General features: G+C 40.1%; 1 protein-coding gene across 1 annotated transcript in view; it reads left to right on the top strand.

The window, feature by feature from the left end:
* The window catches only part of TTN (titin), a 272,150-nt gene that overhangs the window by 239,893 nt on the left and 21,156 nt on the right, over positions 1-11,101 (top strand). The window contains exons 237-249 of the mRNA XM_081051210.1: positions 68-364; positions 472-1,059; positions 1,164-1,466; positions 1,578-1,874; positions 3,216-3,503; positions 3,615-3,914; positions 4,181-4,483; positions 4,583-4,888; positions 5,001-6,767; positions 7,089-7,382; positions 8,203-8,490; positions 8,602-8,901; positions 9,009-11,075. Of these exons, the coding sequence (XP_080907336.1) occupies positions 68-364; positions 472-1,059; positions 1,164-1,466; positions 1,578-1,874; positions 3,216-3,503; positions 3,615-3,914; positions 4,181-4,483; positions 4,583-4,888; positions 5,001-6,767; positions 7,089-7,382; positions 8,203-8,490; positions 8,602-8,901; positions 9,009-11,075 (7,398 nt within the window). The remainder of the gene's footprint in view (positions 1-67; positions 365-471; positions 1,060-1,163; positions 1,467-1,577; positions 1,875-3,215; positions 3,504-3,614; positions 3,915-4,180; positions 4,484-4,582; positions 4,889-5,000; positions 6,768-7,088; positions 7,383-8,202; positions 8,491-8,601; positions 8,902-9,008; positions 11,076-11,101) is intronic.

Here is an 11,101-nt window from a genome sequence, read left to right as displayed (position 1 = left end):
GGAAGAACATACATGGGTCAAAATGTTGTAATAACCTTCCCTTTCTTTTGATGTTTTCCTTTCTTAGAAAAACCAAGCCCACCTGAAAAACTGGGAGTAACAAGTGTATCCAAAGATAGTGTTTCCCTGACCTGGTTGAAGCCAGAACATGATGGTGGAAGCAGAATTGTGCACTATATCATTGAAACACTAGAAAAAGGACAGAAGAATTGGGTTAAATGTGCCGTGGTAAAGTCAACCCATCACACTGTTTCTGGCCTGAGGGAGAATTCTGAATACTTTTTCCGGGTATTTGCAGAAAATCAAGCTGGTCTGAGTGACCCAAGAGAGCTTCTGCTTCCTGTTCTTGTTAAGGAGCAACTAGGTATGTCTAATTTTATGTAGAAGCAAAATTTGAAATAATTGGCATTGCCGTGAGTTAATATTTAGAAATTCTTTTTCACCTTCACCTGCCATACTCTTCTTTTACAGAACCACCTGAAATTGATATGAAGAATTTCCCAAGTCAAACTGTGTATGTTAGAGCTGGTTCAAACCTGAAAGTTGATATTCCAATTTCTGGAAAACCACTACCCAAAGTGACCTTATCAAGAGATGGTGTCCCCCTAAAAGCAACGATGAGGTTTAACACTGAAGTTACTGCAGAAAACTTGACCATTAATCTCAAAGAAAGCGTTGCTGCTGATGCTGGAAGATATGAGATCACTGCTGCCAACTCCAGTGGAACAACCAAAGCACTTATTAACATCGTCGTACTGGACAGGCCTGGTCCCCCAACTGGTCCTGTTGCTATTAGTGATATAACTGAAGAAACTGTAACTCTCAAATGGGAGCCACCTAAGTACGATGGTGGAAGTCAGGTTACCAATTACATTGTACTCAAGAGAGAGACAAGTACTGCAGTATGGACTGAAGTGTCTGCAACAGTTGCAAGAACCATGACTAAAGTCATGAAACTGACTACAGGAGAAGAATACCAATTCCGCATCAAGGCAGAAAACCGCTTTGGCATCAGTGATCACATAGATTCAGCTTATGTGACTGTCAAACTACCGTACAGTAAGTTGTCTAACTTATCAAAAATACCAGGTTTCCATGGTACATAAATTTACCTAAATGTTTTAAACATCTGTATTAACCTATGAAATTTCACTCTTTTGTAGCAACACCGGGACCACCATCTACACCATGGGTTACTAATGTTACTCGAGAAAGCATCACCGTGGCCTGGCATGAGCCAGTGTCCAATGGAGGCAATGCAGTTACAGGCTATCACCTGGAAATGAAAGACAGAAACAGTATTTTATGGCAAAAAGTCAACAAAATGGTCATCCGCACAACTCACTTCAAAGTCACAACAATCAGTGCTGGACTTATTTATGAATTCAGGGTGTATGCAGAAAATGCTGCTGGTGTTGGAAAACCTAGCCATCCGTCCGAGCCAGTCCTAGCTATAGATGCCTGTGGTATGTATTTTATGAGAAGGTTCTGACTGTTTAAAAATGCAAATCTTATTTCTGCAAAGCAAAATAATGTTGACATAAGTGCCGCTAATCTGCTTTCTCTTACTACCACAGAACCACCAAGAAATGTCCGTATCACAGATATTTCCAAGAATTCTGTCAACCTATCATGGCAACAACCAGCTTTTGATGGAGGAAGCAAGATTACAGGCTATATTGTTGAGAGACGCGATCTTCCAGATGGCAGATGGACCAAGGCCAGCTTCACCAATGTTATTGAAACTCAATTTACTGTCTCTGGCTTGACGCAGAATTCCCAGTATGAATTCCGTGTCTTTGCTAGAAACGCTGTTGGTTCCATTAGCAATCCATCTGAGGTTGTAGGCCCCATTACATGCATCGATTCTTATGGTAAGCATTTTTAGCACTTTGAATCCCAATAGCAGTTTAACTCAATATTTAGCCTTACTTTTTTGGGTCCTAATCTATAAAATAAACTTTACTATGCACCTTAGTTAGGTTTTTAGAAGAAATTATAAACTAGCTGGGAGTCTTGGGAAAATTCCTTAACTTCTCCAGGCCCTTTGACTTAACTTTAAAACATGAGATTTGGGTTACAGAATATCTAAAGGCCTTTGCAACTTCAAACTTTTATGATGCTTTGTTTGTATGAGTAGGTGCTTTCACGCTCCTCTTTTAAATTATCAGAGTCAATGATTAAAACCATAGTTGAGTGCCCAGACAAGGTGTCTCTTAAAAAAGTAAAAGACTAAACAGAAGTGTTAATTTAATGATGAGAGTATGAGCAGCATTTACTGGGTACTTTCCAAGAATTCTCTCCCTTTGTTCTAACAGACCTAAGATGAGCCCATTTCACAGAAGAGAAAATGAGGTTTAGAGCAACTATATAACTTTCCCAACAGCTCATTAGTGATAGAGTGGGAATTCAAACAGACAGACCCAGAGCACTTGGCACATTGCTGTCAGTACAAAATACGCATACTTGACCATTCTGGAAAATAAGTGGCATATTCAACTCAACAGTGGTGTAAAAATTAAAGTTTCATGAGAGTTAGGTACCCTGTGACACTTTTTCTAAAAGTTCTCCATTTTCAAGAAGGAGTCTCTATGGTGTCTGGGCTAAAGTATTCACTCCCATTCTCATGCTGAGTATCCCAGGGCTACTCTTTATAAATCAGGCTTTGTGGACCCTGAATCAGTATTTGTGAGACTGTGTAGCAAATCAGATTTAGTTCTGTTTAAGCAGGCTGGCAGAAAATCTGTCCAGTCAAGTATGTAGCAGTTTGAGTAGAGAATTCAGACTTCAAGGGTCTGACATGAACTGCCCACATCTGGCTATCAGTGAACTGGGAAGGGAAAATAAAAGGAATAGGAGGTAGTTAGAGGAAGGGGATGGAGAACCTAGAATGAAAGAAAATGTGTAACACAGTTTCTTCAACGATGTTCTTACAGCTGTATCCCATTTCGTCACTGAAATCAAACACCTAATAGACTTTAAAATACATTTCAAAGGTTTTTAAGTCCTTGTGCAATTAGTACAGTGTCATTGGGGAACAGAGCTTGCTTACAGTCTTTCTTTCCCATCTGGGATAGAAGAGTTGCTTTTAATATGTAAATGTTTATATAGATACATATTTTTTTTTCTAATAAAGGCCAATGACTACTTTGAAGTTCACAATTTTTTTTTATCCTCTTGATCTTTTAAATATTTCTCATCTGTTTTTCTTGCAGGCGGACCTGTAATTGATTTGCCTCTAGAATATACAGAAGTTGTGAAATACAGAGCAGGTACATCTGTGAAGCTCAGAGCTGGCATCTCTGGCAAACCTGAGCCAACAATAGAGTGGTATAAAGATGATAAAGAGTTACAAACCAATGCACTGGTGTGTGTCGAAAACACCACTGACCTTGCATCTATACTCATCAAAGATGCAAATCGCCTTAATAGTGGAAGCTATGAATTAAAACTAAGGAATGCCATGGGCTCAGCCTCAGCTACCATCAGAGTACAAATCCTTGGTAGGTTCTGAATACAGGCCAACATCATATTTTGTTGGCCTAAAATTTAGTAATTTTAAATAATAGCTTTTTAAAAAGTACTAACTCATTGTTTCGTTCTTTCATTGATAGACAAACCTGGACCGCCAGGTGGACCAATTGAATTTAAGACTGTCACTGCTGAAAAGATAACTCTTCTCTGGCAGCCTCCAGCGGATGATGGTGGTGCAAAAATCACTCACTACATTGTGGAAAAGCGTGAGACAAGCCGCGTCATATGGTCTATGGTGTCTGAAAATTTGGAAGAGTGCATCATTAAAACCACCAAAATTATTAAGGGAAATGAATACATCTTCCGGGTTCGAGCCGTGAACAAATACGGAATTGGTGAACCACTGGAATCTGATCCAGTGGTAGCTAAGAATGCATTTGGTGAGACAATATTTCATTAGAAAACTGAAACCAAACACAAATATTTTAAAAACAAACATAAACTATTCTGCTAGCTTGTTAATATGTTTTCGTAGAATGATTTGATTTCCTTTCGTTTCACATCTCCTCTCAGTGTTATCCTTTTCACAAGGTGGAAAGTATAATAAATGAAACTAATATTCTTGGATAAGATTTAAAGATTAAAAGGTAGACTTTATCAGTAATGTTGATCCTTTGAACTCATTTTCCTTTTTGTTTCTAAATAGTTACACCAGGGCCTCCAAGCACACCAGAGGTGACAAAGATTACCAAGTATTCTATGACTGTTGTCTGGAACAGACCGGTTACAGATGGTGGTAATGAAATAAGCGGCTATTTTCTGGAGAAACGAGACAAGAAGAGTCTAGGATGGTTTAAAGTCCTAAAGGAGACTATCCGCGACACCAGACAAAAAGTGACAGGACTCACAGAAAACAGTGACTATCAATACCGAGTTTGTGCTGTAAATGCTGCCGGACAGGGTCCATTTTCTGAACCATCTGACTTCTACAAAGCTGCTGATCCTATTGGTAAGTGCTCATAAAGGCAGCATCTTCACCTATGTTTCCTTTCATGTCACCAACTTGAATGTGATTATGTAATTACTCTATTGTGAATGGCCCTTTCAGATCCTCCAGGCCCACCAGCTAAGATAAGAATTGCAGATTCAACTAAATCATCCATCACCCTTGGCTGGAGTAAACCTGTCTATGATGGGGGCAGTGTTGTTACCGAATATGTTATCGAGATGAGACAAGGAGAAGAAGAAGAATGGACTGTTGTCTCTACCAAAGGAGAAGTCAGAACTACAGAATATGTGGTATCTAACCTGAAACATGGAGTCAATTACTACTTCCAGGTATCTGCTGTAAACTGTGCTGGGCAAGGAGAACCTATAGTAATGACTGAACCTGTACAAGCTAAAGATATACTTGGTATGTACCTACTGGTATGATTGTGTTCTTATTTTTTTATTAGAGTACTTCCAGGAAATCACTCATTTTCTGGCTTTAAAATGCATTGTGTGTGTCCCTTTTATATCTGCAGAGGAACCAGAGATTGACCTAGATGTGGCTTTCAGAACATCTATTATAGCTAAAGCCGGTGAAGATGTACAAGTATTTATTCCCTTTAAGGGCCGACCTCCACCTACTGTCACATGGAGAAAAGATGAGAAGAATCTTGGCAGTGATGCCAGATACAGTATTCAAAACACTGATTCATCTTCATTACTCATTATACCTCAAGTGACTCGCAATGATACAGGAAAATATATTCTCACAATAGAAAATGGAGTTGGTGAACCAAAGTCTTCAACTGTGACTCTTAAAGTGCTTGATACACCAGCCGCCTGCCAGAAACTACAGATTAAACATGTTTCTCAAGGCACAGTCACTTTGTTCTGGGATCCTCCTCTCATTGATGGAGGATCTCCCATAATAAATTATGTCATTCAAAAGAGAGATGCCACCAAGAGAACATGGTCTGCAGTGTCACACAAATGTTCTAGTACATCCTTTAAGGTAACAGATTTGTCAGAGAAAATTCCATTCTTCTTCAGAGTTCTTGCAGAAAATGAAATTGGAATTGGGGAACCCTGCGAAACCATAGAGCCGGTGAAGGCTGCTGAAGTACCAGCTCCTATACGCGATCTCTCAGTGAAAGATTCAACAAAGACTTCTGTTACCCTGAGCTGGACCAAGCCAGACTTTGACGGTGGTAGTGTCATCACAGAATATGTTGTGGAAAGGAAAGCTGAAGGAGAACAAACGTGGTCACATGCAGGCATAAGTAAGACATGTGAAATTGAGGTTGGCCAACTGAAGGAACAGTCAGTCCTGGAATTCAGAGTGTCTGCCAAAAACGAAAAAGGACTGAGTGATGCTGTCACTATTGGGCCAATTACAGTAAAAGAACTTGTAATTACACCTGAAGTTGACCTATCAGAAATCCCTGGAGCACAAGTCACTGTGAGAATTGGGCATAATGTGCACCTCGAATTACCTTATAAAGGAAAACCCAAACCATCTATCAGTTGGCTGAAAGACAGTTTGCCATTGAAAGAAAGTGAAAACGTTCGTTTCAGTAAAACTGAAAACAAAATTACTTTGAGTATTAAGAATGCCAAGAAAGAGAATGGAGGGAAATACACCATTATTCTTGATAATGCAGTTTGTAGAAACTCATTTCCCATTACAGTCATCACACTTGGCCCACCATCAAAGCCCAAAGGGCCCATTCGATTTGATGAAATCAAAGCTGACAGTGTCATTATGTCATGGGATGTGCCTGAAGAGGACGGAGGAGGAGAAATTACTTGTTACAGCATTGAGAAACGGGAAGCTTCACAAACTAATTGGAAGATGGTGTGTTCAAGTGTTGCCAGGACAACTTTCAAAGTTCCTAATCTAGTCAAAGACGCTGAATATCAATTTAGAGTGAGGGCAGAAAACAGATATGGAGTCAGCCAGCCACTCCTCTCAACCATAATTGTGGCAAAACACCAGTTCAGGATTCCTGGCCCCCCAGGAAAGCCAGTTCTATACAATGTGACTTCTGATGGCATGTCACTAACTTGGGATGCTCCAGTTTATGATGGTGGTTCAGAAGTTACTGGATTCCATGTTGAAAAGAAAGAAAGAAACAGCATTCTCTGGCAAAGAGTTAACACGTCACCAATATCTGGAAGAGAATATAGAGCTACTGGACTGATAGAAGGCCTGGATTACCAGTTCCGCGTATATGCTGAAAATTCTGCCGGCCTGAGCAGACCTAGTGACCCAAGCAAATTTACCTTAGCTGTTTCCCCAGTAGGTAAGTGACTGAGTATTATTCAAGTATACTTAATTGAGTAACTAAATATGTTAGCAACAAACTAATCAAACACTGCTTTTCTTCCATGGATCACCTTCACACATATCTTATCACTAGAAAGCTGGTCAAGTAAAGCAAGCAGGATGATTTTAAATCAGTCTAAAAAGTAATTTAAAATTCTTTTTAAAGACTATGATACAAAAAATTGAAATTAATGGTTAAAATGAGCTTCTAAGATTTATTAATTTATTTTTCTTCCATTGATGAGTAAGAGTTGATTACAGAAATAATGATGCATTTAACTTCCATATAATTTTTTAGACCCACCAGGCACTCCTGACTACATTGATGTCACCCGAGAAACCATCACACTTAAATGGAACCCACCATTGCGTGACGGGGGCAGTAAGATTGTGGCTTACAGCATTGAGAAACGGCAAGGGAGTGATCGTTGGGTTAGATGCAACTTTACTGATGTCAGTGAATGTCAATACACAGTTACAGGACTTAGTCCTGGGGATCGATATGAGTTCAGAATAATTGCAAGAAATGCTGTTGGAACTATAAGCCCACCCTCACAGTCTTCTGGAATTATTATGACAAGAGATGAAAATGGTACGTATTTATAATTGATTTCCAATAAGGCTAAGGGCATTCACATTTTAAAAAAAAATACTTTTGGTCCCTAATCTATAAAATGGGAACAGGAACATCATTTCATACAGGTTACCCAAGGTTGCTATGTGGATGAAATAGATTGTTTACCTTTCTGATGAAGAGAAGAAGAAAAAATGTAATTGGCATCAATTCTTTTAACCACGTCTATTATTTCACTCCCATACATTCGTTCCCATACAAACAGCATGCAAGTGGGAATGAATTTTTAGCTTTGTAAGTTCAGTCATTTATAATAAGGAAAAAGGCTCTCAAGAATAACTGTCCATCTGAAGTTACTAAAATACAAGGGTTGGAGTAAGATATTTCATGCAAATGGAAATGAGAAAAAAAGCTGGAGTTGCAATACTTATATCTGACAAAATAGACTTTAAAATGAAGAATATATTGAGGTTACTAAAATACAGCTTACATCCAAGCACAATCATCACCTTGCTTGGGTAGAGCTGATAGCCTCATACAAGAACATTTTGAATATGCAGCAGTATTAGGAAGTAAATGATCTGTAAATGTTTTGTTTCTCTTTTTATAAATGGCAAAGCAAGATTAATAACATAACAAAGGACATACCTAATAATATGCAAATATTTAACCCCATAATCTAAATGATCAATTATCAATCCTACTTTCAGAATAGCCTGTGGTAATACAGAATAAATCTCGTTCTTCCTGGCTTTATGATATAGTACTGATGAAAAACATGTTTGTTTATACCTTTATTAAGCCAAATTAATACGTATTATTTCTATTTCTTTTATAGTTCCACCAACAGTGGAGTTTGGCCCTGAGTACTTTGATGGTCTCATTATTAAGGCTGGGGAGAGCCTTAGAATTAAAGCTTTGGTGCAAGGACGACCAGTACCTCGAGTAACTTGGTTCAAAGATGAAGTAGAAATTGAAAAGAGGATGAATGTGGAAATAACCGATGTCCTTGGATCCACCAGCCTCTTCGTTAGACATGCTACTCGTGACCATCGTGGTGTATATAGAGTGGAAGCCAAAAATTCATCTGGCACTGCAAAAGCAGATATTACAGTAAAAGTACAAGGTACTTCTAAAATAGTTTCTTAATCTTACAATTTACAGGACTCGAATTAGGCCTGATTGCATTTTAATGGGCAAGGAAAAAGAAACTAACCCAGGAACCTTTCTCTTATAGATACACCAGGAAAAGTAGTTGGGCCAATAAGATTCACCAATATTACTGGCGAGAAGATGAACCTGTGGTGGGACGCTCCACTCAATGATGGCTGTGCTCCCATAACTCACTACATCATTGAAAAACGGGAAACCAGTAGACTTGCATGGGCACTAATTGAGGATCATTGTGAAGCCCACAGCTATACTGCCACTAAACTAATAAATGGCAATGAATACCAATTCCGTGTTTCTGCAGTTAACAAGTTTGGCGTTGGCAGACCACTTGATTCTGACCCAGTAGTTGCTCAAATACAATATAGTAAGTGTCCATTTCTATGAAATGGTATTATTTTATAAGCTTAACTTCCAAGCAAGCATGTGTAATTTGTTTGTTTGTTTCTTTCTTTCTTTGTTCTCATTTTACAGCTATTCCTGATGCCCCTGGCACTCCAGAACCTAGTAACGTAACAGGCAATAGCATTACGCTGACATGGACAAGGCCAGAATCAGATGGTGGCAATGAAATTCGACATTATATCCTTGAAAGGAGAGAAAAGAAAAGCACACGATGGGTAAAAGTGATCAGCAAACGACCAATCTCTGAGACAAGATATAAAGTCACTGGTCTGATAGAGGGCAATGAGTATGAATTCCATGTCATGGCTGAAAATGCTGCAGGAATAGGACCTGCTAGTGATATCTCAAGACTAATCAAATGTAGAGAGCCAGTCAGCCCACCAAGTGCTCCCACTGTGGTCAAAGTGACAGACACATCAAAGACCACTGTGAGCTTAGAATGGTCTAAGCCAGTGTTTGATGGAGGCATGGAAATAATTGGGTATATTATTGAAATGTGCAAAGCTGACTTAGGAGATTGGCACAAGGTAAATACAGAGGCATGTGTGAAAACAAGATACACAGTCACAGATCTAGAAGCAGGTGAAGAATACAAATTCCGGGTTAGTGCTATCAATGGTGCTGGAAAAGGAGAGAGCTGTGAAGTGAGCGGCTCAATTAAAGCAGTTGACCGATTAACAGCTCCTGAGTTAGACATCGACGCAAACTTCAAGCAGACTCATGTGGTTAGAGCTGGAGCCAGTATTCGCCTCTTCATTGCCTACCAGGGTAGACCGACTCCTACAGCTGTGTGGAGCAAACCCGACTCTAACCTTAGCATTCGGGCTGACATCCATACAACAGACTCCTTCAGTACGCTCACCGTGGAAAACTGCAACAGAAATGACGCAGGGAAATATACCCTTACGGTGGAAAACAACAGTGGTAGTAAGTCAATCACATTCACCGTAAAGGTGCTAGACACTCCAGGCCCACCTGGCCCGATTACCTTCAAGGATGTGACCCGGGGATCTGTCACATTGATGTGGGATGCCCCTCTCCTTGATGGTGGTGCCCGAATCCATCACTATGTGGTAGAGAAACGAGAAGCAAGTCGCCGTAGCTGGCAGGTTGTCAGTGAAAAATGCACTCGTCAGATTCTCAAGGTCAATGACCTGGCAGAAGGCGTTCCATACTATTTCCGTGTTTCTGCAGAAAATGAGTATGGTGTTGGTGAACCCTATGAAATGCCAGAACCAATAGTAGCCACAGAGCAGCCTGCTCCACCTAGGAGACTTGATATTGTTGACACAAGCAAATCCTCTGCAGTCTTAGCTTGGCTTAAACCTGACCATGATGGAGGCAGCCGGATCACTGGCTACCTGCTCGAAATGAGACAAAAGGGATCTGACTTCTGGGTTGAAGCCGGTCACACCAAACTGCTGACTTTCACAGTGGAGAGCCTGGTTGAGAACACTGAATATGAATTCCGTGTGAAGGCCAAGAATGATGCCGGCTACAGTGAACCCAGGGAAGCATTTTCTTCTGTCATCATCAAGGAGCCTCAGATTGAGCCCACTGCTGATCTCACTGGAATTACCAATCAGCTCATAACTTGCAAAGCAGGAAGCCCATTTACCATCGATGTGCCGATCAGTGGTCGTCCCGCCCCTAAAGTAACATGGAAGCTGGAAGAAATGAGACTTAAAGAGACAGACCGAATGACTATCACAACAACAAAAGACAAAACCACCTTGTCTGTAAAGGAGAGCATGAGAGGTGACTCTGGAAGATATTTCTTGACCCTGGAAAATACAGCTGGTGTTAAAACATTTACCGTCACAGTTGTGGTTATCGGCAGGCCAGGTCCAGTAACTGGCCCCATTGAGGTCTCATCTGTCTCCGCTGAATCATGTGTCCTTTCATGGGCTGAACCTAAAGATGATGGAGGCACTGAAATTACTAATTACATAGTTGAAAAGCGTGAGTCGGGTACAACAGCTTGGCAGCTTGTCAATTCCAGTGTCAAGCGCACTCAGATTAAAATAACTCGTCTTACAAAATACATGGAATATTCTTTCCGTGTCAGTTCAGAGAACAGATTTGGTGTCAGCAAGCCTCTAGAATCAGCACCAATAGTTGCTGAGCATCCATTTGGTAAGAAAAATAAAAATCATATTTCA

Source organism: Rhinolophus hipposideros, assembly GCF_964194185.1.
Source record: "Rhinolophus hipposideros genome assembly, chromosome: 6".
Taxonomy (NCBI): Eukaryota; Metazoa; Chordata; class Mammalia; order Chiroptera; family Rhinolophidae; genus Rhinolophus; species Rhinolophus hipposideros.
The sequence above is the reverse complement of the archived record's forward strand: the minus strand, read 5'-3'. Positions and strand labels throughout refer to the sequence as shown.